We start from the raw sequence: 26325 nt of genomic DNA, 5'->3' as shown, positions 1-26325 counted from the left end.
TTGCTATAAATGTGAACAATTGTCTAGGAAATACTATATAAAGTTCATATAAGAGTTCCATGCAATCATTGCTTTATATAAGCAATAAACTATTCAGACTGCTGAAAATATATATATCATATCCTACAGACAAAATCCTACAGTGAACATTATAAATTGTTTGGTTTGGTTATGCATGTGCTGTATGCATTTGGCATATTTTTAGCAATTAAAAGTTATATTTATTAAAGCTGGAGCACCTATAAGGCAGAAAACATATACATGAAGGGAATTAACACTTAATCATATGTGTATGTTTGAGTTACATATGAGCAGAATTAAGTAAAATCCCTTCATTGTATGAGGGGCAACACTTATTTTCTTTACTTGTGTTGTTTATGTTTTATATAACCCTGACCACTAGTTCACCTGTTTTTTAAATTGTATTTTCTCTTCTATAACTTAAAAGTTTGCACTTGAATTGAGTGCATTAAAAAACAGAGCAGTGTGATGACTGCTGGGCTGTGCAGTGAGACAGCTGTGGACTACATGTAATATAATACACACACACACACACACACACACACACACACACACACACACACACACACACACACACACACACACACACACACACACACACACACACACACACACACACACACACATTGCAGAGTTTACATGAGGACGCACAGCTGCTGTACAGGGATGGGGAAAGTAATGCTGGAACGCCCCCTCAAGTCAACTCGGAAAGTCGGAGGAATTTAAACATCCCCGACTTCCAAATCCAGGATATCTGCGCCGTATATCAACAGTAGTGAACGCTGTTGTCTGCAATGTTTAGTGGTACTACTGTCATTAAATGTGTATTACACATGGTACTGTAAAATGACTGCCTGTGGGCGTGTTCCTTCGGTGTGCACGAAATCCCGCGTAATGCGTTGTTATGAAGTGTTTAGCTAACAAAGGCTAGCTGGCTAATGTAAACAGTGATCCTGTGCAGCTGGAACACGATCAACTCGGGTTATTACGTTGTGATGTCATTCCGAGGGCCGAGCTCATAAAACTAATCAAAGCTAATGATTGTGCAGATTTTCTGCCAATTGGCTGGTCACTAATATGCCGTACCACAAAAAAAATATGTATACTATTTAGATACGAAAGGATTTTTAAAAGATCTTGGAATTAGATTTAAATGTCTGTATTTTTTGTGTCCGTGTGTTTTTATGTTTTATCGATGTGTCACCGATGATTGTTTTGCAGTTTATGTAGTCAGGCATATCTTGGACAGCTATAAACGGACCTCCGCCTTTATAAAGAGTTTCTCCGTCTTTCGAACAGTCTCAGTTGTCGGTGAGGCCGGCGGGGCGGATCCCACGCTTGACTGAAAGAGAAAATAAAGCAACACAACAATAATAACAACTCTTGCACATTTCTCTATCAAGCTCCCCTGTGGATATATAAAATATCAAGGTGGGTGAATCGGGTGTCGCGCCGCCACGGGAACGGGTCTACCGGTCGGCAGTTGGCTAGCACGCCTCGCTGCCCGGAGCTAGCAGTGCATGGGGATGCTAACGGAGAGGGCCGTTTAACGAGCACCGTGAGCGGACCCTCTCCGGAGCCACAGAGCCGCCAGCCGACGGCACCGCTTCTTTGCACATGTTAGAGAATGCGTATGCTGCTGATGAGGAGATGGCACAGGGTTAAATGTCCTCCCTCTGCTTCACTATGTGTTCAAAGTTAGCTGATGATGAAGTGCTAGGTTATGCAGCATGTCTGGTTAAATGTATACAAGCTTTTCCTCACTTTAACAATACAGTTGACCTTTAACACTGATGTTGTAGTTTCCATATGGTTATAGTGTAGATACCTGCCGTTCCGCTTGAGCTACTGAATCCCATCTTTCCCATCATGATTTTTCTGACATCATATATTGCTGTAACATACTCTTGGTATCACACAGCTAACCTCTCTGTCATCTGTCTATTTTATGTCTTCAACTAATGGTCGTTTTCGTCACTGATAAAGGATTAGTCTTGGAGCACAGGGTGATGTTATTAAACTACTGTAAGAATTGTTTGCAATGATTTGATTACCAAAACAGTTGCTGATTATTTTTTATGACCATGATGCTTTCACTGTGTTATGCGATCTGATAACTCATGTAGAGCTGACACAACTGGTTTAAATCAGCAATTTGTTAAACAACCATGCTAATGTAAGCCCTCGTTTGTGCAAAATAATTCCATTTAATTGTATCTCAAATGGGAATGTTTGCTTAGGATTCAGTGAAAGTAACTTGATATATACATTTTTAGGACTGTTGATCAGATTTGAATAAAACTATATGAATATGTTAATTTGATCTTGAGGAAACTGTTGGCAGTTTTCTGAGGTGGCACTGATTCACTCTTTCCAGATTCAAACGGTTTTATTCTACTTTGGATATCTGCCAGTGCAGATAACAAGTCTAAATCTTGTCCTGTCTTTCACCTGCATTTATAAATCTGTAGCTCGCTGCTTTAAATGTAAAGGCATATTTATTCTGTGAGGTGATATAGGCCAAGGATTGCTGTGGTATTAAAAGCTGAGTCAGGGGCTTGCTGTGGCTGAATTAATATATATATATAATGCACTGCAATGTGTTATTGCATTGATAAGGAACCTGCATCTGCACTGATACGGATATTGAGTATATGATCAATGCATCTTTACTATTTACTAGAAGTTCATGGTAACTCATTTAACTGAGAAAAATTGGCAGGGTACAGAGAAGAAAAGTCCCTGTATATTGCCATCAAAAGTTAATGTTTCATACTCTACTTTCTAGATGCCCTCAGCAATGAATGCAAACAGAGCAGTGCAGTCTGCGAGCCCAGATGTGGGATCCGCTCCAGGGTTGATGGGCAATTTGACATTCGGTGGACAGTCTGATGTCCTGAAGCAGGTGCTGTGCATCATCGACAAGAAGGCCCGCAACATGGAGAAGAAAAGGGTAACAACCATTTGCTCCAGATCCTCCTATCATTATTATGGACTGAAGCTACTTCTCCTAATTTCTCCACATAACGTTTGAAATTCCCAAACTGTTTGAATGGTTACCCACAGGGCAAACTGGATGATTATCAAGTCAGGAAGAATAATGGGGAGCGACTCAACCAGGACCAGCTGGTGGGTACACTGAACTCTGCATCATTCCAAACATAAAGTCCACTAAATATTTTACAACTTGGCAATGTGTGAAATTACTATTTCTCCTTGTTTTTTTAGGAGGCCCTCTCCAAGTACCAGGAAATCACGTATAACTTGGAATTTTCCCGAGAGTTGCAGAAGACTTTCATGGCACTGGGACAAGATGTAAGGCTGACTATGGTTTGTTGGTTATGTTCAGTGTCTGTTCTGACTGTATAAAATCCGCTGTATGTGGCTCATGTATATTTTCTTTAGATCCAGAAGGTGGTGAAGAAGTCTGCGCGACGGGAGCAGCTGCAGCGTGACGATGCAGAGCAGAGACGGCTGAAGACGATTCTGGAGCTGCAGTTCCTCCTGGACCGGCTGGGAGACGAGACGGTGCGGCAGGACCTGAAGCAGGGACTCGGTGGATTACCGCTGCTGACAGATGCAGATCTTGCAGCTTTTGATGAGTTCTACAAATTAGTTGGGCCAGACCGTGATCAAAATGTCAGGTTGGTCAAAGACATTAATATCTGAATCAATTAGAAATATAACTTGTGTTTTTGTTATTAATCAAGATGATCCATGCATCTACCGTTACTGTCACAGGTTAGTCGACAAGTATGAAGAAGCATCTGTGCATCTCTGGGATCTGCTGGAAGGGAGGGACAAGGCTGTGGTTGGAACAACATGTAAGTCAAATGTTTCATCATTAAGTTTTTATAGCAGTAGCACTAGTACATGTTCTTACAGTGACTGTGTTGGTTTGGCTAATTATTTTCATTATAATCTTCGTTATTTGTCAAATTAATTTGTCACTGAACAGAAACTATTTTGATTAGTTTCAAAGATGACCATGTAGATCAGCTAAAAGAAAGCTGTTTACAAACTGTCTCCACTAGCTGAATATTTGCTGTCGGTTATTTTAGTAAACTTGGGGGTTTGTTTGTTAGACAATAGCATTTTTCCGATTTGCTTTTTTTTTGTTGCAGAATACAGCTGGAAAATGTATCAGACAGTGAAAATAAATAGCAGACGGATCCACATTGAAAAGCATAGATTCAGTCTAAATAAAAGGAGATTCATTAGTCAGTACAAACTGGACAGCTGGTGGTGACAATTGTTGGAGGAAATTTTATCAGATGGTGACGGCGCAGTCATCCACAGGCTTTTTATCAAAAGTCAGCCATAAGTAGTCTGACTCCATGCTTTGGATTGGTCCCAAGGTGATGAGGAATGTGAAAGCTCTATACAATACTTTCTTCATATGGTGCTGTTGGCTATCAACTTGGCCCTATAAGATAATGTAGGGAGTGCATCATGTTTTGTTAAGGCAGCATGTGTGAGGGGATGTGATGTGAATATTCCGGGCTTGAGCATAAACGCGTACTGCATTCTCAGCGGTCTGGCCTCGGGAGCGCACTGCTGCATTCTGCTCAGGGGTTGAGCGCTGTGGGCTTATCCTGACTCAGCAGCGGGGCAGGGTGCCAGTGGCCTAGTCGCCTGTGGTTCCACTGGTCAGCTCTCTGGAGTCATATTAGGATACTGGTGACCCAGTTCACTGTGGGGACACCAGCCAACCCCTTCACTCCAGTAAGGAGGCCTCACTCAGTGACTAGGGGTGATATTTTTCAGGCAGCAGCAGACTTGGTGGCCGGAGGCATGGGAGGAAATAACATTCACCTGCTCTAGAAGAAACTCGAGTTGGTTTAAAGGCTCTAGGTTGATTTCTAGTAAACAGGCCATCCCAGCTACATTGATCCCAATCCTGCGCTCATACAATTAATTGTTAACTGTTTTTGATTATTGTGTACACACTTGTTATAGCAATTCTCACTATTATCAGATTTTTTAACTGTCCAAAGAAGTGAATGTTTATCGAAGGGAAACAACATAATTTGCAGTTTTATACAGAACAGAAACAAATATTTTCATCTTTAGAAGGCTCCTGTAACCTTATTGCAAGTTTAATAATAAACTAATGATATAATATATGATAGCATAAGAGTCTCGGGAGACTCTATTCTGCTTTGAGTGTGTTTATTTATAATAGTGTCAATGTACGTACTGTGATCAGATTTGCATACTTTACTTTTTCAATGCCGGGTTTGTACTTGTAACAGAGTACTTTACAGTGTCATATTAGTATTTAAAAAAAGTTTATTAATACTATCTCAATCTGTAACTGATAATAATTGTGAAATACTGTAATATATTACTCTTGGTATCACACAGTGATGGTTAATGTACTGTGAAAATCACATTAAAGCTCTAGTTGGTGTTGACACAGTTTTTAGTCCATCCCATTTGTTATTTTCTACTAAACATGACTTTTTCTTGTTGCTTATTGAATTCTTAATATTGAATGTCACAGAGAAATATGAAGATTTGAAACCAGATTTTCTGGGTTGGATGTTTTGCCACATAAAAGCATAGTGTTTGGCTTTCTTTGCCACAGTGTGTGTAGTCTGGTAACATGACCTCATTCACATTCCACCTGACATACAGATCTGGTCATATGAATTTGATGTTTTCAAATTGCTTATAACTTAATCAGTCATTTCAGTTGGTGGCTGAATTTTGCGCAGTTGTTTTAAAGGAGTTTCTTTATTAGTGAAAATACAAGTTTTTTATGTTGTGACATTTTATTTGAGCAGTTCAAGCATGAACCAAACCATGATTGATACAAAATATTAATTCAATAAATGTGAATTTGCATGTTTTCTGTTTTGATCTGCCTTTTCCAGTAAAATGCTAACCAGCTATGTTTTTCCTCTGCTAGACAAGGAATTGAAAGAGACTTTGGACCAGGTTCTGCTGAGTGGGTACTTTGACAGGTCTCAGTCTCAGTCTCATCAAAATGGAGTGTGTGAGGAGGAAGAGGAGGAAGAGCCAGTGGCAGCAGCAGTTGTGGCAGCAGCTGAATCGTCAGAAGCAGAAGAGCAGACTGTTGATCCAGGTCCAAGTTATTCTGAACAAATGTTGACTATTTTTACCAAGCTAATTTACTCGTGTTATAAAAAGATCAGCATTACATTCTCTAAATGTTTTTTTCTCTTTGCAGAAACTGAAATAATTGAGGAGTTCACAGAGCCCATTGCAGTGGAAACAACAGAGGTGACTGTTCCTTTCACCACTGAAGTCTAAGAGCTAATGTTTATTTATACTGACGCTTTGTTTGTTTTTATTCCTCCAGTTTGTAAATAGACAGTTCATTCCAGATGGCACATACAGTGGAAGTGAGAAGGAGCAGGGGGATGAGTGGACCACGGAAACAGAGGTACGCAGCAAGTTTTACATTTTTCTCTTCAGGGTCTTCAACCATTTGCCATTTTTACCCCTAATATAAGAGTTTTATTATTTATTTATCTACGCATCATCTTAGATTGTCGTTTGTTTTGCAAATGTCTGGGTGACATTTGGATCACAATCAATCCTGCGAATGATGTCGGTCAGAAAGCTGATAAGTCCAAGATGTCACTGGAAGAAAAGCACTGGACTCTGTTTTTAAAGAGTACACAATGGCAGCTAACTATAGATTCATGATCAGTGTTTAAGTTAATATTTCTAATTCTAACCTCAGCTTCTGTTTGGATACTCATTAGTGGCGACATTGTTTTTCTGTAGTGCATTGGCAATTAAGAAATAATTTGCTTCGCCTCTATGCCTTGGCTAGCAAAAGGATTAAAACTTCCACAGAGAGTGAGAGATGATTATACAAGCAGTATTATTTCACCAAGCACTTTATTAGGAACAGCATCCTATTACTGTGTAGAGCCTCCCTTTGTTCTCAAAACAGCCTCAGTCTCTGCAGATTTGTCAGCTGCCCATTAATGCTGCAAATCTCCTGCTCTACCACATCACAAATGTTTCCTGTATTCAAATCTGGTGACCAAGGAGGCAAATGCATTTCACAGCATTAGCGTGCTGGCAATTTCCATTAGAAAATTGTAAAACTACGGCCATAAATTGAAAGTGGTAAGCAACACCACTCAGACTGTAACACTCACATCATGATTGATTCGTATTAAGGACCCAAAGTGTGTGAAGCAAACATTCCCCAAACCATTACACCACCACCAGCCTGGGTTGTTGACACAAGGCAGGACGAGTCCACGGATTCATGCTGTTGATGCCAAATTGTGACCCAACCAGCTGCAGCCTCAGCAGAAACGGATTCATCAGACAAGTCTTTATCTGTCCAGTGTTGTTGACGGTGTGTCACTGCAGCCTCAGACTTCTGTTCTTGGCTGAGTAGAGTGGAACCTGACATGCTCTCTGCTGCTGTAGACAATATATTCTGCATGGCTCAAAGTGTTTGTCCTGAGCTGCTTTATAAGCACTGCAGTTGTAAAGAGTGAGCCTGGTTTACTGTGAGCTGCAATCTGGAGTCTGGTGCCAACAACCCTGCCTCAGTCAGGGTCACTGAATTTGTTTCTTTCTTCATTCTCCCCTTGACCTGTATCTACATGATATTATGCATTGTACTGCTTTTACTGATTGGTTAATTACATGAATAATCAGCTGTACGGGTGCTCGTAATAAAGTGCTTGATGAGTGTAGAGTGTACAGGCAGAGCCCTTTGTCCAGTGAGGGCTTTGAGGCTGATGTTAAAGAACCACCCTGTCTCGATCTGACACTGTGTGATTTGCTTTGACAAGTTGATGTTTTAAAGTGCTGGATTTAGTTTTTGCCAGACTTTTTATACACTTGCACAAGAATAATTTCACATTCTGACTCATGAGGGAAAACAGTGGAACTATTTCTACGCTTCAATGCTCATGTTCCGTGTTTAGTCATCAGCAGTTTTGTTTAAAGTCTTATGTAATGATCCGATTTTAATTAGTTCCTTTTGTTTTCAAGTCCAGCACTCACCCTCTGTGTGTCTTACTCTCTCAGGCAGTCAGTGCCATGCAGCAGCCCGTGCAGCCTGCAGCGCCCCCTGTTGCATTGGAGACTCACCCCATGAACTCAACATCCCCTGTGCCACCTTCCGACCCCCTGGTCAGGAAGCAGGTGGTGCAGGATTTAATGGCACAGATGAAGGGAACGTACAACTTCATGCAGGTGAGGAGCTGGGGGTTAAGAACATGTATGTTTCCTGTATAAGTTTTAGTATGATGCTGATTAGGTCTTTGTTGTCAGGACTCCATGCTGGACTTTGACGGACAGCCCGTTGACCCGGCCATTATATCGGCACAGCCCATGGCCCCTGCTCAAAACATGGACTTAACACAGATGATGTGTCTTCCTGGTGGGTTTAACAAACAGAAACTTTAGACATCATGATGCCTAAATATTGAAACTCATATCTCACAGTGGAAGTTGAAGTTGACTACAGTCTAGTGTTTAAATCTCCTCTGTTCACCCAGAGTCCCGGCTATCACAACCCAACACTGTTCCTGTCCAACCTGAGCCCACGCAAGTAAGTAACCAAACAGGAAACGCCAAAACTGATAGGAACATGCCAGTAAAAAATCTTATAGTTGATATATGTTTTATTTTCAATCTCCCTATTTACAGGTCCCCATTGTCTCCCCAACACCGCCCCCCATGTATCAGACCTCACACACGCCAGATCCTCGACCCTTAACAGAAACTATCGACCCCATCCAGGTAAACCAGGCTCTGCTTTTTTTATTTTTCCACAGTCAAGAATCACGTGTTACTTATAATAAAGTTGTGTTGGAAAGATCTTACATTTGTTTTACTGATGATGAAAGGTGATAAAAGGGTGATATACACATATATACTCTCAGAATTTGTGATTATATTTTTCTTTTTTTTTTTAAGATCAAATCACTGAATCATCGAAAATATGTATCTTTCAGTCTTGCAACTTGTGTCGTGTCTCCGTCTTCCACAGACCTCAATGTCTTTATCATCGGAGCAGCCTCCCCCCTCGGCTGCTCTCCCCCCTGCCTCTCCGACGCAGGTTTTCCAGCCTGTTTCCAAAGCTCCTCAAAGCAGCGGCATCAATGTCAACGCTGCACCATTCCAGTCAATGCAGACAGTAAGACTGTGACCCAAAGTTAACAAACAATACCTGTCATAAAGCTAAATGACTTGCATTGATAATTGCACGTTGAGTCCTTAAGTGCTCTCTCATCCATTTGCGGTTCTTTGTAGTTTGTAGTCATGTAGCTATATTATGGAAATGTACTTTCCTCCTAATGAGCCTGTGAACTTTCCTCTGGTTCTGGCTTCACTACAATGTGGCCCCTGTTTACCCTCAGGTGTTCAACCTTAATGCCCCAGTCCCACCAGCTAATGAGACGGAGGCTTTGAACCAGGCCGACCAATACCAGAACAACTACAACCCGGCCTTCAATAACCAGGAGCAGCATCCAGTGGAGGAGACAGAGATGCAGTCAGAACAACTGCAGTCCGGTGGGTAGATTTTCACTTGATTGTTCCTGGGATGATATTCCAGTGAAATACTCTATTTTCCCCTGTGTAAGAGTTACCTGTAACAGTGAGTCACTGTTTTTCAGCGGCTGGTACGTTCCATTCCCAAGACCAGTCAGGAGGCCACCAGCAGCCTTCTCAGCAGGGCCCAGGCTTCGGCAGGCAGGGTCAGTCCTTCTACAACAGCAGAGGCATGTCCCGTGGCGGACCTCGTAACGCCAGGGGCATGATCAATGGCTACAGAGGCTCATCAAATGGATTCAGAGGTAAACCCACAAGTGTATCAATTATTGTCATTTGAGCCCCTTTCAGACAAATATGTAACATCGATGGCTTTGTCTATCTAGTAAGGTAATGTTTTTTGTCTGTTCTTTCACTTACATTTTGAGTGTTGAACCTGTAGAGGGTCAGAGGATGTCAGCTGAGTAGGAGGTCCCTCGTAACGCGGCTCAGGATGGATTAATGCTCGCACTTTTAAAAGAATGTTGACTCGTTGACCAGACCACCTCCAAATGTATACTTGTGTGCATTCCCACCTGTACATACAGCTTTTCACTTGAAAAACAAGGCTCCTTCACACATTGTCCCTCTAACGGAGGTTTCAGCTTCTAAGCCATTAGCTCCCTCACCACACAACCTGCCCATGTAAAATTGCTTCTGTCAGGATGCCATCTCGTGAATGCTACTTGTTTGGCACAAACTCTGCTGAAGAGTGTTGACTTGGACCAAAAGTGTTTGTCCTTGCAACTCAAATTCAGTGTTTTTAGCTGCAATGATGCTCAAGATCAGCCTTTCACTGGGAGTGCATCAACACAACCAGGCTCACTCAACTCTATCACCTCAACAATAAAAGAATGATTTGTCAATTTCTCTTGGAATTAGAAATATGCTTCATCTTTTATTGACATTCAGCACATAAGCAATGTATCTGTTGTGTTCACCCTGACCATGAACTAACAGGTAAACACTTTGAAGGACTAATTTCCTTAAGCAAATTTACCAATCTGTGTTATTTTGTATTATTTATTTCATATTCAGATATGTGCTGTATTCAAAGTGCTTTGTTACCAAACCAGACCCGATTGTTGGGACTTCCTTGCAAATGTGATGTGGGTGCTTGTTGACATGTAAAAATGCTGTTGTCTGAAAGGGGCTTAAAGGAGTTAAGCCCCTTTCATTATTTTGTTAATCTCAGTTGGAGCATTATAAATTAAGGTCTTATTATTTCCAGGTGGCTATGATGGTTATCGTCCACCGTTTGCCAACACTCAAAACTCTGGCTACGGACAGACCCAGTTCAACACACCCCGGGATTACTCAAATGGAAATTATCAGAGGGTATGAAAGAAGCCTTCAGACTTCACACTGCCTTTTTTTTGTATCTTTGTTGTCTGTTGGGAGTAGTTTCTAAAATGTCTCTCTTACCTCCCCCCTGCTGCTTCAGGACGGTTACCAACAGAACTACAAGCGCGGAGCTGGTCAGGGACCCAGGGGAGTGTCGAGAGGCAACACTCAGGCAATGCGATCCTGAAAAGCCTTTCATAATGACTGTGACTGATTTAAATTGCACCACACAGAAAATTCAAGAATGCATTTGCCCCAGCTCACTCGTGTCCTCTCTTTGTTTGTTCTTCATCAGTGGTATGTTTTCCTGTTTCTTCATCAAAGTAACTCCCGCTTTGATATTTGGAAATATTCAAATCATTTTAAGTCTAGAACACAAGGTAAGCTGTAAATCCAATCATTGATTTACACATGCCATGGGTTTCAATATTCCTGTAAACTTGAAAGATTTCATAAGTTATTTTTTGTATAAAAAAAAATGCACCTGCCACTGCTGGTCCAATCTTTGGGAGTTTATTCCCTTTCTCAGTTCTGTTCTGTCATTTTGATTCTAAAAAAAAAACCAAGTGTTTTATGTTCAATGAGCTCCCGTTTTCTTGTTTGTAAATTGATGTCGCTTCAAGGTTTCAATAAAGTTGTGTTGCATACCGATGGTTCAGCTTTGAGTTTTTGCTGTATAGTTGAGAAATGTTACATGAAATTTCCATATTGAAATTCGTGTTGATGATTTTGTATTTTGCCATGGACACATGGATGTGCTTATTCAGTTAAGAGTTTGACAACTGAAAAATTATCAATTTGTGGATTTCTTTCATGAATTATTATTGGTCTATAAAACAAGGATGAAATAGTAAGAAGCTCATCACAATGTAAGAGCCCCATTTATTGTCTGTGCTTTCTCAGACCCAAAGATATTCACATCACCATCAGAGTTAATCGGCCAATACTCTCACTGGATTACAGCTTCCATTAATGATCATGTTCATTATTAATTATCCTGCCATTGTCTTGGTGATGAATCAGGTAGTTGTTGGTTTATAAAATGTCAGAATCATTGTTTTTATGTTTCAGTTCTAGAGCATCCCACAAAATTTAGTTTCAACTTTAAATTTGGAACATTAGCTTGAAATGACAAATGATTAAAAGATAATGAAAATGATAGCCTAACGTTTGTGTCGACCACAAGAAAAATAGGATGACCAATTGTTTTGGTCCTGCCAATTTTAGGGGTTCAGTATCTTGCCAAGGACACTTGGCCTTATGGATGGGGAAGAGTGGGATTTGAAACAGCAACCTGCTGGTTGGAGATCGACCTCTCTACCCCTTACGCACAGGAAGAAGATGGACAAATTATTGTGTGCTTTTGATACACATTTCAGAGAAAACCATTGTATTTTCTACTTTACTACATATATTTGAGAGCCTTACTTAAAAGATACTTTTATATTTTTGTATTTTAGATCCTGGATGATTTAACATGCTTTAAAAACCTATTGTTAGAGAATAACCCAGTACTTTAGCCTTGGCTTCTGACGGCTTACAAGAATCACAGTGTGGGACACATTTAATTTAATATAATTCTTAAAATTCATGCAAAACCTAGTTTATATTAGATAATCAAAGAAATGACATATTGTTCCCATCAACTAGCACAAAGAGTAAGGGTCACTCATTAATTTATTATATATTTTAAAGGTATCACTATAATGTTGCAACTGTTAAAAAATGGGGCAACTTACAAAAGACATAGGATACTGCCAGGTAGTTGAATCTACAGTAATACATCATACGAGTATGCAAACATATATATCAATAAGTGTAGTATATACAATATAGGTATGTGAAGTGAAATGAAACGCAGAGCATGAAATAGAAACAATGGAAATTTAAATTCAATCGCAGTATGAAGTGTTTTAGAATTACTTGGTTTTTTTTATTTATGTGCTTTCATCTTAAATGTTTTTATCTTTTTTGTGTATTTGTTGTGACTCAACCTGAGACTGAACGTTTTGATGAATAAACTTGTTTATTTATATTGCAACACAATGTATATTATCAATCAATAAATTGTTGCAGTGGTTTTATAGCGATTACACCAACAACATTACAAAAAATAACATACAAGCTCAAACAAGATAAATAAAGGATATATCTTAATGCTAAAAAAGTTTCATCCTGCCAGACTAAACTCGGGGCAACTTCCTGTTTTGCTCCAGGGAATGTCGCATAGCGATGACGTCGCACCGGGGTCCTCCATGAACCAGAGTCTCCACGTGAGAGTATCAACAGCATGATGGCTGACATGTAACTTCATCTACTGCGACTCATTGGACTTTTTACGAGGATTAAACAACGACCAGTTTGTTTGAAAAAGAAGGTAACAAAGGTTCAAAGTTGAAAGCTTCTATTCCGCGCTCTTGCTTCCTCGCGTTGTAAACGGACTCGTGTGTTTTGCATGTCCTGAGATAACCTCCCTGTTTGTTTCTCAGTGTTGGACTCACACGTGGTTCTTTGGGTTATCGTTGCCGGGTTTGGAGCAGGAAGACGATGGCGACCGTCCGCAAGAAGGTGGACAACCGGATCCGGGTGCAGATCGAGAATGGAGTGGCTCTGAAGCACCGCACCTTGTTTGTGGTGGTGGGAGATCGTGGCAGAGACCAGGTGAACTCTCCCCGCACAAAGCATCAGGCTCATTTTGTCCATGTTACCCTGTCACGTGAGTCTGTTGTCATGTAGCATCAACCCACTGTCTCTGATCCAGGTCGTCATCCTGCACCACATGCTGTCCAAAGCCACCGTCAGAGCTCGGCCCTCAGTTCTGTGGTGCTACAAGAAGGAGCTGGGCTTCAGCAGGTGAGTGTCAGCTCCTCGCAGACAGTCACATGATGTGTGTGGAGAAGGAGAAGCGGAGGTTTGACTGTCTGACATGTTCCCATCAGCAACCGCAAGAAGCGCATGAAGCATCTGCAGAAGAAGATCAAGACGGGCACGTTGAATCTGAACCAGGACGACCCATTTGAGCTCTTCGTCGCCGCCACCAACATCCGCTACTGTTACTACAACGAGACGCACAAGATCCTGGGAAACACGTTCGGCATGTGTGTCCTCCAGGTGAGTGTCTCTGCTCCGGGGCGGCAGACCAGGGGTCACACGGAGGATTGACTAGATGCAAAAGTCAAAGTTAAAAAGCATTAATCATTGTTCATATGTATGGTGGCCCTGGAGTACAAAACACAGAGATAAAACACAGAAGGCATGACGAATCATAAAACGACAAATGGATAGACACAATGACAAAACGCAACATCAAATCAAAAAATACATTTTGTCAGCTTGTCTTTCCTGATTAATAGACGGACATTGTTTCCGTCCAATCAGCGAAAATTCTCGTTGACAGTAGGTACCTACCTCTTCTAGTGGAAGTTAATGCCATTGTATCCTATTATTTGTAATTGTGTTTTGCACCTCATGGCCACTGTACCTATGCAAACGTGAGACATTAGTTTATTCTAGGTCACATCTGTGGCCTCGGCTGTAGATCCATATGAATATGACTCGTTGAGTACATCAGGTTGTTTTATAAACTTTATTTTCTGTCACACAGGACTTTGAGGCTCTCACACCAAACCTCTTAGCGAGGACTGTAGAGACAGTAGAAGGAGGCGGGATCGTGGTCATACTGCTGCGGACCATGAACTCGCTGAAGCAGCTCTACACCATGACGATGGTGAGTGTCCACCGTGTTTTTCCTCCACACACGTCAGACTCTCTTTTCCACTCCGATAACTAAGGATCACTGTGGCTTGTTTTCCTCAGGACGTTCACTCTCGATACAGAACCGAGGCTCATCAGGATGTGGTCGGACGCTTCAATGAGAGGTTCGCTCTCTTCAGGAGATTAGAAATTACAGTAGTGTTGGACACTTGGAACGACTCTTATCAGTTGTGTTATTTTTCTCTCTGTATTTTCAGGTTTATTTTGTCTCTTGCATCCTGCAAGAACTGTGTTGCCATTGACGACCAACTCAACATCCTTCCAATCTCCAGTCACATGGCAAACATCCACCCAGTTCCTCCGAAGACTCAGGTACTTGTTTATATACAAATAAAACAACTGGTTGGTAAAGAAATAGAAATTTAATCTGCATTAACTTTGATAATTATTTTTTCTCGTGTGTGGTGATTTTCTTCTTTTCTCTTCTTTTTCTTGTTTGTACAAAATGTTGATCACACATTGCACCAGACTTAGCTTCTCTCCACCAACGCTCAATCTCTTTTAGTATTAATCTGAAAGTTTCATTGTGACATATGTAGTTGTAACCACTTTGAGGACGTTTGGGTCTTTGGAGACGTGTGGCTGTTCCGAGATTAAAATGGAAACTAAAGTCATTGCTGTTCACAAAGCAGTTCACATAAAAAATGAATCTCCCCCCCTTCAGGAGGACGGCTTGTCTCCACGAGAGCAGGAGCTGAAGGAGCTGAAGGAGTCTCTTCAGGACACTCAGCCTGTGGGCGTGTTGGTGGATTCCTGCAAGACCATGGACCAGGTCAGGACCCTTCTCAATCATGAACCACATTTACAAAGTGCAATGTAATCTGATGACCTCGCCATTAAGAGACGCTGACAGTGTTCCTAACATGTGTCCCGCTTGTCATTTCCTTGCTCTCTGGTTTAATCTTGCCTGCTAGGCCAAGGGAGTGCTGAAGTTCATAGAAGCGATTTCTGAGAAGACCCTGCGGACCACTGTGACTCTGACCGCTGCCCGTGGTCGAGGCAAGTCTGCAGCTCTGGGGCTGGCTGTCGCTGGAGCTGTGGCTTTTGGGTACAGATACATTTTATAATCTTCTAAAATATGTTGTCATGTTTTATTTTCCTCAAGTGTAACCAATTTTTTGTTTGTTTTTCCTACAGCTATTCCAACATCTTTGTCACGTCACCAAGCCCAGACAACCTCCACACCATGTTTGAGTTTATCTTTAAAGGATTCGATGCTCTGCAGTACCAGGTAGGCTGTGTGGTCATCTGCTCTGTGTCAGTGACAGAATCTCCATGTCCGAGCACAGAAAACCTCACATCCTCTCCTTCATTTGTAGGAGCATCTGGACTATGAAATCATCCAGTCTTTGAATCCAGAGTTTAACAAAGCTGTGGTGCGTGTGAACATCTTCAAAGAGCATCGGCAGACGATTCAGGTAAAGGAGACGACAACGCTCTTTTCTATTTCCTGTTGTTTATACTGACAAGTGGAAAAACACAAATGTGGTCTCACCGTTCTGTGACCAACAGTACATCCACCCAGGCGATGCAGTGAAACTGGGACAGGCTGAGCTGCTGGTCATTGATGAGGCTGCAGCCATCCCTCTCCCCCTGGTCAAGAAGCTGCTGGGACCTTATCTAGTTTTTATGGCTTCCACCATCAACGGGTCAGTAGCTGGATCACATTTATATATTTAACCAAGTACAGAGGGATATGACGAATAATGACATAGAGGTGATCTGTACTCGTTTTGTGTGGAACACAAAGATATTAAGTGCTATTATTAAATTATAATACTCAAAAATATTTGCACATGGGAGGTTGTAAACAGTTACATCTCTGCATTTCGCTACTTAAAATATTTATCAATGATCGAAGTATTCTGTTTATCAATGACTTGTTTGATCATTTCAACCCTAATCATTTCTATTCCTGGTGTCGGTAGGTATGAAGGTACCGGACGTTCCCTCTCCCTCAAACTGATTCAGCAGTTGAGGCAGCAGAGTGCAAGCAGTCAGCTGAGCACGTCAGCAGAGAACAGAGGCAGCAATACAGCAAGGCTGGCAGCAGGTAACTGTTTGTGTGTTTGTGTGTGTGTGTGTGTGTGTGTGTGTGTGTGTGTGTGTGTGTGTGTATGTGCGTGCATGCATGTGTGTGTGCGTGCATGCGTGCGTGTATATCACCTAACCTCTGCTCATGTCCACTTCCCAGCTCGCTCCCTCCATGAGGTCTCTCTCCACGAGTCGATCCGGTACGCTCCAGGAGACGCGGTGGAGAAGTGGCTGAACGAGCTGCTCTGTCTGGATTGTCTCAACATCCCCAGGCTCATCTCTGGCTGCCCACTCCCACAGACCTGTGACCTGTATCCTTCATTCACTCTTAAGAACTGAAAGTTACTCCTGGTCTAAAACCCCCCCATCTTCCACGAGGCACTTAAGTGATAGAAGTAAAATGCCCAAAAGATTTCCCTTTTTATTTGCTTGTATTTTTATACAGTACAATTAATGCAGAATAAAAAATAGCAAATTGGATCATATGTTAAGTAATAACTATCTTCACATTGGATGCATGTTTAATGAGCAGCATCTGGTTAATTGTATCTGCAAAGTTAAGATAAATTCTTTGTGTCCACAACACCTCATGTGTTGGTGTGACTCAGTTAATAATTGAGTCTGAAGCAAACCTGGTGGTGGATTTTTCCGTTATCATCTTTAATCCCACGCTGTGCAGATATTATGTGAACAGAGACACATTGTTCTGTTACCATAAGGCGTCTGAAGCGTTCCTGCAGAGGCTGATGGCGCTGTATGTAGCGTCTCACTACAAGGTGAGATCGTTTGTCTTGTAATAAATACAAATTATAATCTGGAGAAGGTATTGTCCCACACATAGTGCTGTGTCATCTTTGTGTTTATTTGTCGTCTCATTGTTTCCTCCGGCTCCAGAATTCACCCAATGACCTGCAGATGTTGTCCGACGCTCCGGCCCATCACATGTTTTGCCTCCTGCCGCCTGTTCCTCCCACACAGAACTCCCTACCTGAGGTGCTCGCTGTGGTGCAGGTGAGTCTCTCAGGAAACCGTTTTTACTAAGCTGTCGTGCTTGTGAAAGATAAAAGTTGAGGTAGGAGAAGTTGTCCGTACATCTGTCCCATTGTTGTGAACATGTCAAGAACACCTTGAGGGAATTTCTTCAAATGTTCACTTGCACCTAAGGATGAACTGATCAGGGTTTAGGAGTTAAGGTCTATGTGACCTCACAAAACCCCTTTTTGCCTTGTGAACATGATTTCTTAAGACGTGTCAGGAGAAACCTTTTAAAATTTGGACAAAAGTTCACCAACATTAAGATTGACTGATAAGATTTGGGGGGGGGGTCAAAGGTCACATTGACCTCACAAAACATGACTCTTGGCTTTTTGTTAATTATATTTCAAGTTTGTCTTAAGGGAATTTCTTCAAATGTTGCCTAGTTGTTTTGTATCAATCCTTTAAATACAAAGTCACATCAGGCCCAGTCCCGTTTCTTAAGATGTTTGTTTATAATGGCTTGTTGTTACATACATGGGTTTGTCTGTGGTTCCTCAGGTTTGTCTAGAAGGAGAAATCTCTCAGCAGTCCATCCTCAACAGCCTGTCCAGAGGGAAGAAGGCCTCTGGTGATCTCATTCCCTGGACTGTGTCAGAACAGGTAAAATCCCGTCACAAAAGCTTTATTGAAATCATTACAGCTCATTTCCTCAGCGTGGACATGAACAGTTTGCTTTTCTTTCGTTATAGTTCCAAGACCCAGAGTTCGGCAGCCTCTCTGGAGCCAGAGTGGTGCGAATCGCTGTCAATCCAGACTATCAGGGGGTGAGAATTTACAAAGACCTCAGCCGTTAATGAGTATTTTAAGTGACCCTTCATGTGTGTAACTTGATCTCCACCTGTGAAACAGATGGGTTACGGCTCCAGAGCTCTCCAACTGCTGCAGATGTACTACGAGGGCAAGTTTCCCACCATGGATGAGAGCACAAACTTGAACCCCAATGAGATCACCTCCGTCAGCAGTGAGGTAACAACAACGATAGACATCTGAGATGCATTCATTCCCCACATGCCGTGTGAAAGTGCAGTTTACAGAATAGACGAGGCAGATTAAACCGCACACATCTGTGACAAAAAAACTTCTTTGTGCAGGCCGTCAGTCTCCTGGAGGAGGTCGTCACGCCGCGGAAGGAGCTGCCGCCTCTGCTGCTTAAGCTGAGTGAGAGGAGAGCAGAGAGACTTGACTATTTAGGAGTCTCCTATGGTCTTACCACACAGCTACTCAAGTGAGTGTCCTAAGTATGGAGCTGGGGGACGGGTGTTAATATTGCTGGAGGTTTAGAAATGTCAAAAACTTTTTGTGCAACCCGACAGGTTCTGGAAGAAAGCAGGTTTTACTCCAGTCTACCTGCGACAAACTCCTGTGAGTATGAAAACATGTCTCATTTTAATATTCGTATATGTTTCTGTGCACTGTAGCAGATCACGGTTGATCCATAATCTGTGTGGATGACTCTGAAGGCATATGAACAATAAAAATTGTATTGGTGTAAAGGCTGTTTTACTGTTGCTCTGAGTTTATATTGTTATAATGGCATAAATGTGAATTATCAAATTAAAACACGGTAGACTTGATAATTACTGGGAAACACTGAATATCAGAGTCTATATCAAGTCTATTTTTGTTTTGTTGTTCATATTGCATTTCAGTAAACATATGTTTGTTTTAAACTTAATTTAAACATTTTGCACCTGGAGTTTGGTCATAATAGTTCTTTAATAAATAGACAGCAAAGCGACATTTTCCTTAATTCATTTTTTGCTGATCTGAAAACTGGTTCGTTGAACCCCTGCTCTTGTCACATGGTGTAATGGTTGTGTGATCGCCTCTAGAATGACCTGACAGGAGAGCACTCGTGTGTGATGCTGAAGGAGCTGAACACAGATGAAGCTCCAGAGCAGAGTCAGTGGCTGGCTGCCTTCTGGAAAGGTGAACTCTCCTGCACCACCTCAGCAGATCTGGTTTGTTGTTAAACGCGCCGCAGTCGTCCTGACCAGGTTTTGCTTTCTTCAGATTTCCGTCGGCGCTTCGTGTCCCTCCTCTCCTACCAGTTCAGCAGCTTCAACCCGAGCCTGGCACTCAGCATCCTGCAGAACAAGAAGGCCAAGGAGGAGACGAGCAGTTAAGATCCGTCCACCTCGGCACATCCGATTTCCTCAGCACCTCCCACGGTCCTGACCTGACTCTTCTCTTGTTCCTCACAGCTCTCAGCCGCTCCGAGCTGGACTCACATTTTAGCCCCTACGACCTCAAACGTCTGGAGCTGTACTCTCGGAGCATGGTGGACTACCACCTCATCATGGACCTGATCCCAGTGGTGTCACGCATGTTCTTCCTTAAGCAGCTCGGCAACATCTCCATCTCGGCAGCACAGTGTGTAAGTAGCCCAGTTTGAAACTAGTTTTCCCTTTGCCCGGACCACTAAGTTTCCTGTAGATGTGATTGACTGATGACCGCTCTCCTCCAGGCGTTACTGCTGGGTATAGGGTTGCAACACAAGACGGTGGACAAGCTAGAAAAGGAGATTGAACTGCCGAGCTCGCAGCTCATGGGTCTCTTCAACCGCCTCATCCGCAAATTTGTACAAGTGAGTCGACACGTAAGATGGAAGTTGTATTGAAAAGAAAAGTATTAAAACAACCTACAATTAAAGTGTTTGCTTCTTTCCTGTCCCAGGTCTTCACCAGCATCCAGGAGAAAGCGATTGAGGCAGAGATGGTGGAAACTAAAGACGTTTCCATGGAGCCAACTGTCAGAAGTCTGAGTGATGATCTGGTATGTGGGATCTCACTCATAAATCTGATTTAGTGAAGGAATAAGTGTATAAGCGGCTGTGGCTGAGGGGTAGAGGGGTCATCCTCCAAACTGAAGGTCGGCGGTTCGATCCCCAGTCTGACCCATCTGCATGCCGAAGTGTCCTTGGGCAAGATGCTGAACCCCGAATGGCCCCCCATAGAAAAACAAAGTGCTGCAATTAGATGCACTGTATGAATGTGTGTGTGAATGGGGGAATGTAAAACTGTACTGTAAAGAGCTTTGTGTGGTCCTCAAGACTAGAAAAAAACTACATAAATACAAAACCATTTAAGCTTATATTTTTGCACAATTGGAAGAAGTTGAGACGCATCATCCATCTTTATACAGTCTGTGTCAAATGTGCTGGTTTCAGCCTCTCAAGTGTAAAACTATTCCAATCTCTGTTTTATAAAATATGCTTGTGTTTTGAACTGTTGATTGGTAAATTAAGAAATGTTCAGATATTTTATAGACCAAACACTTGATACATTAACAGATGAGTTTCAATCCTCGACTGCAGCCCTACAAGTAAGAACGTGTTTGTTTGAAAGATACAAAATGTAAAGTTTTTTTCTTCTCTGACCAGAATGAAGCAGCAAAGGAGTTTGAGCAGCAACACAAGCAGGATATGGAGAAAGTGAAGGATATGGACTTAGAACAGTGAGTATAAAGTTAGAGGGCGGCCTTGCTCATTATTTGTCTCAGCATTTTTGAATCAGGGCGACATTCACTGAAGCTTCACTAATCTCTGTTTGTATTTTCAGGTACAAAATCCGTGGAGCTGATGAGGAGTGGGACCAGGTGTTGAAGAAAGCAGGGAAAACGGCTATTGTCAGCATCAAGAGGTGAAGTGACATTCAAGGACCTCGGGGAAATACTGTGCACTTGTTGTAGAAACGTGTTTGTGATGGTGTGTTATCCTCAACAGTGACAAGAAGAGGAAGTTGGATGGGGGAAACATGACAGCGAGCAATGGAGGAATGGGAAACGGGAAAGTGAAAAAGAAGGAAATGCAACACAGCAAATTCAAGAAGAACAAGGATAAACATGGTAAATTTGGAAAGAAGGCTTGATGGTAAAACTGTGCTGCATTGCCGGGACTGTGTGTGGGCACAGAGCAACATGAGCTGGAATTTAGAGAACATTGGGTATCAGGGATGGACTTGCAGATATTGAAGAGCATCCGAAAGACTGGATATTCATTATTTTATTTTTTTTATCCGTGACTTTCTTTGACTTCGGCTCATCCATTCACATTATGTCATCACAAGTCTGTTGCTTTCATATTTTGTTTTGCGTTCAACAACAGAAAAGACAAATGAACACACTTCACACTTGTACTAAATAAGTATTATCTTTCACCTATTTTACACATTTGTTAACTGTAGTTTTATAAGTCATTTCTTATGTCATGATTTCTACAAAATATTGTAAAAAGTTAATGAAAATGTTTTTTTCTTTCAAAACCGAAACCTGAGGTATGTAGAATAAGTCTTCGGCTCCACTGAGCAGGTCACTGGAGCACTTGTGGCTTTAAAATAGTCCACTTCTGTTTGAGCTGCTGTTTCACCGTCTCTGGTGCGAAGATACAATCGATGGCCTGCTGGGAGAGCGTCCACACGGCTTCACGGCTCAGGCCGAACGTGGAAGCTGCCAACTGATACTCCTGAGACAAGTCTGTATAGAACACCCCCTTGTCATCGGTCTGTAATGTGACAAAGAATAAAAAATGACTTGTGTTGAAATTAGTTTTTCCTCTGAGGCATCGTCATTTCAGGTTCTCCATGGATTCAATAATATTCTAACTATTCTGAATAAGACATTCAATTAAACTAAAATTACAATTTCTACGATTTCAAGGACTCTAAAGCAGCACTGAACGGACCAGCACATGCATTTTGAAGCGTTGCCTGCTATTTGCTCATTACGGTCCACTCTATCAATTGCACATCACACTTTGAAACTATTACGTAAATTGAATGATGGTTTTAAAACAAATCTTATTTCCTGTTGCCAGTAGGTGACGCCATCAGTATTATTACATACAGACTAATAGATCTGTTCAAGTAGGGGCTCTGATGAAGCATGAGCAATTTTGTGTCAACTGGACAATGTTACAACAACTTCTTTTTCACACTGATCAGTAGGTGGCGCTATGACCCTAAGGAAATCTGTATGGTATATTCTATTAGCATTTCATGTAAACACATTAGGGCCCGAGCACTCAAATTGAGGTGAGTGTCCTCACAACAAGATGGAGATATAAACTACCTCACGTCCTACTTGTTTCCACTCAAACCCAGAGCAAGTGTCGTCAAACAGTAACTGTGGATATAACAAACTGCTGTGAAAACTCCAATAGGAATTTAGATTGTGAATAACATGTCTACATAAATGGACTCGATCAGAATTCAGGTTAAGGTGATCAAAAATGCTGTTTACACAACAGTGTCATTCAGTTTTTATCAGAATATTGAGAATTAAGATTTTACCTCAATATTTTTCTGTTCTGCTAAAATTGCCTTTAACTCCAAAGTAATTTCTTATATTTTCTTATGTAATCATATTCTTGTGTTTTTTCCGTGTTCTTTTTTTTGCTCTGCTTTTTTTTACCAATGTCTTGTCAATATTTGTATTAGAATAACAAATTCTGATGATGAAGAGAAGTTTGGTTGAATTCACACTTTCCAAAGAGTTTCACAGATGTGTATAGAGGGATGAAACTTACACAAATCACACTTGGATGCCCCAGCTGGTACCAGAATTTAAAATGATGTTTGGAATAACATGTCACAGTTTGTCCTTTAATATTTGAAGTCAGGCACAGCTCTGCAAGAGGGGAGATCAGAGACACAGTTAGCGTACTACACAATCCACAGAACAATCATTTCATCTCCAACTCAGTCTCACCCAGTGGAATGTTGTTCTTAAGCACTTTGTCCACCAGGCTTTGAGAACCTCCCACTTCAGGATGCAAGAAGGTCCCGTGGCCGATCCTGTCCGGAGGAAGATTCAACAGCATATCTGACTCCTCCAGCTGGGACGCCACCTAGATGATTTAGTTTTTGTTGGAATGTCACTTCAATGGCAGATAATGTCACTTAAAGTGAAATGGGCAAGAAGGTTGTTATTATCATACTTCTGAAAGGTGCAGGGACAACTTCAGTCCACAGTTCTTGGCCTTCTCTAGAGCTGGAAGGAATGTTTTTCCATCGCCTACCTGAGAATAAAAACTTTATTTCACTGAAATACTGTTATACACTAGGGACTTCTGGTTGTACACGCATGTTGAACATAATATAAAATTGAATACATTTTCAAAAATCTTTGTGAGACACTTATTCAAACTGGCTGACTGACCGTTGGATCACCGCTCAGGTCGATTCCCACAACCACACCATCAGAAGAAAGCATGAACTCCTCAGCCAGCTCCACTGTCTCCATGGCAACCTGTGGCCCATTCCTGCGATCAATCGCCACAAGGAACCTTCGAGATAAATTAGCAAGTTTAGCATCAAACAAGTTGTTCAAGCATCAGTCAAACCTTATGCAGTATTTTTGTTTTAGGGGGTCAGGAAGTAGAAGTGTGTCTGCACCTTAAAGACCTGAAAACGCTGCCTTTTACACACAGCAATATTTAAGAATACACCTACCTGACATCAATGTCCAGTCCCTCATTTTTACACAGCTGGATGGCTCTGAGGACAGTTTCAATATATCCTTTTTTTGTCAATCCTGGGAGAGGAGATAATGAACGTAAAAGTTGCAACTTACATTTATCTTTAATTATTATTGTCCTGATTATTATAACATCAACATTGACATTTGGTCTCCCACAGCCCATCATGATTCACTCGCGTGTCTTGTTTTGCACAAACAAAATGCAACATCAGAAAATATTGAGTTTACTGTTATGTAACATAACAAATCCCTTCACCTGGGAGACCTTTATCCTCTAAGTTTGTTTTTTGTTAGGTGTAGTTACCTGTGTTTTTCTCCTCTCTCGGTGTACTTCTGAGCTCCAGGTATTTCACAGAATCAGCTGCAAACTCCCTGATCACATCTGTGGCCACCTGGAGAGAAAAAAGTATATTTAGTTGCTGATAGAGATGAAAATGTTAATATTGTTGTAAGCGTGTGTGCGCGGGGGGGGGGGGGGGTCCTCACCATGAGGATGTCCTCCTCTGTGTCCACCAGCTGATGGATGACCTTGAAGTACTGAAAACACCTGCGGACACATGCGCAATGTTGTTTGAATGTCTCACACTTCTCATCACTGCTAGTCCAATAATGTCTGTGTGTTTCATTTGCTTCCCACTGAGTCCAAAGAGGCGATTATGTACTTATCAGCTGCTGGACCCTTTCAACAGTGAGACGCGTATTAAATGAATGACTCGTCATTTCCAGCAGTTCGACGCTGGACTGCAGTCAAGCCAGCAGACACTCAGGTCTCTGGGGTCAAATCAGCCAACACAGAAATTCTACTGCGTGCATTTACTGACGTTTATGGTAAACGCATCGAAAGTGTTTTTTTTTCAAAATAAACTGTTGACATAGAGCATAAACAAAATGCATAATTGAAAAGGAAATGGATTGGATTATATTCACAAGAAGTATATATCCTCTCACGTGTCATTTTCATGTATAGCATTTTGACTATCAATTTAGAGATTTTACAAAATAAAAGTCACACATTTTTTGCTTCAAGTAGCTAATTTCTGGATATTTCAAAGTATTGTAAAAACACTGCTCAATAACTTCAGAGAGAAACTGATATGCCTGTGTTCAGGACCTCTCTGACTACTTACACACTGAATATTAAATCCTTTTTTACTGTATAGATTTGGAGATTTTTCAAAGTAAAGTTCAACATGTGTAAAATCAAATCAGTTCATTTCTGGATATTTCAAAGTTCTTTAAAAACACTTTGCTCAATAAGTTCAGAGAGAGATTGATATGCCTGTGATCAATACTTAATGCAAAAATGCTATTCATAAAAATGACACAGTTAAGACAATATATTCTTCTTGTGAATTTATCCAAGAAAGTATTTTTCAATTATGCATTTTTATAGGATCCATGTCAACTGTTTATTTTGAAAACCGGAAGTAGGCCGACATGTTTTCTTCCTCTAACTTCGAGTACTCCGTTCATAGATACATATCCATGACTCCGTTGCCATCCCCTTTCTAGGCGGTTTGGATGCGTTTATCATAAGTGTCAGTATATGAGTGCAGTAGAATTTCTGTGTCGGCTGATTTGACCACAGAGATGCGAGTGTCGGCTGGCTTAATCGCAGTGACGCTGGCTCTCGTATTAAAGTTACACTCACTCGTCCAGAGTCCTACTCTGTCCTTTGCCGATGGCGGTCATGTTGTGCTCAATGTTCAGATGAGGTTTGGTCTTGATGAGCTTCTCGATGGTGTGAGAGCTCACGGACCCGTTGAGATGAGCGTGAAGCTCCTGGGGACAATTCAAATGCTGACGTTAGAAAGTAGCTACCAAAACCACTAACCTTGTGTAGTAACTCTTTTAAAAAGACCATGTCAACTTTCTTTACTTTCCGCTGGTATCTGGTGACTCACCACTTTAGGAAGCTGCCGGTAGAAGACATCAGCCTCAGTTTCCATCACAAAGAACAGCAGGGACGGTGTGTGTGCGTGTGTGTGTGAGCTGCTTCTGTCACATAACGCTGACAAACAGCCTTTGTTTTCAGTGGACATTTCTATGTTACACCGCCGATTGCAACACAGAAATGAGCCCCCCTGCTTCGTGGTT

The 26325-nt window shown here is 41.6% G+C and overlaps 3 protein-coding genes across 3 annotated transcripts; 2 read left to right on the top strand and 1 right to left on the bottom strand.

Moving 5' to 3' along the window:
* The first annotated feature begins 1319 nt into the window (after positions 1-1319).
* caprin1b (cell cycle associated protein 1b) lies at positions 1320-11552 on the top strand. Its single transcript, XM_062389898.1, has 18 exons — positions 1320-1452; positions 2810-2974; positions 3088-3150; positions 3250-3336; positions 3427-3665; positions 3763-3845; positions 5936-6112; positions 6218-6270; positions 6350-6433; positions 8053-8220; positions 8299-8407; positions 8526-8578; positions 8677-8769; positions 9020-9166; positions 9390-9543; positions 9648-9827; positions 10793-10899; positions 11006-11552. Exons 2-18 carry the CDS (start codon positions 2810-2812, stop codon positions 11090-11092), a joined length of 2049 nt encoding a protein of 682 aa, XP_062245882.1. The 5' UTR covers positions 1320-1452; the 3' UTR covers positions 11093-11552.
* Positions 11553-13142: 1590 nt separating this feature from the next.
* Positions 13143-22295, top strand: nat10 (N-acetyltransferase 10). The gene is made up of 29 exons (XM_062390250.1): positions 13143-13282; positions 13395-13566; positions 13667-13758; positions 13845-14016; positions 14510-14632; positions 14722-14783; positions 14877-14991; positions 15344-15451; positions 15594-15727; positions 15817-15910; positions 15999-16097; positions 16192-16328; positions 16608-16732; positions 16874-17024; positions 17393-17489; positions 17608-17724; positions 18250-18351; positions 18441-18515; positions 18601-18717; positions 18843-18976; positions 19065-19113; positions 19584-19680; positions 19765-19872; positions 19956-20128; positions 20219-20338; positions 20428-20526; positions 21134-21207; positions 21312-21392; positions 21476-22295. Exons 2-29 carry the CDS (start codon positions 13453-13455, stop codon positions 21618-21620), a joined length of 3114 nt encoding a protein of 1037 aa, XP_062246234.1. The 5' UTR covers positions 13143-13282; positions 13395-13452; the 3' UTR covers positions 21621-22295.
* adal (adenosine deaminase-like) lies at positions 21720-26289 on the bottom strand. Its single transcript, XM_062390251.1, has 10 exons — positions 26133-26289; positions 25880-26010; positions 24715-24775; positions 24533-24620; positions 24201-24282; positions 23908-24034; positions 23687-23767; positions 23458-23596; positions 23276-23376; positions 21720-22252 (listed from the first exon to the last, which is right to left on the bottom strand). Exons 1-10 carry the CDS (start codon positions 26268-26270, stop codon positions 22061-22063), a joined length of 1140 nt encoding a protein of 379 aa, XP_062246235.1. The 5' UTR covers positions 26271-26289; the 3' UTR covers positions 21720-22060.
* Between the last annotated feature and the right edge of the window lie 36 nt (positions 26290-26325).

Source organism: Platichthys flesus, chromosome 6 (genome assembly GCF_949316205.1).
Source record: "Platichthys flesus chromosome 6, fPlaFle2.1, whole genome shotgun sequence".
NCBI lineage: Eukaryota > Metazoa > Chordata > Actinopteri > Pleuronectiformes > Pleuronectidae > Platichthys > Platichthys flesus.
The sequence above is the reverse complement of the archived record's forward strand: the minus strand, read 5'-3'. Positions and strand labels throughout refer to the sequence as shown.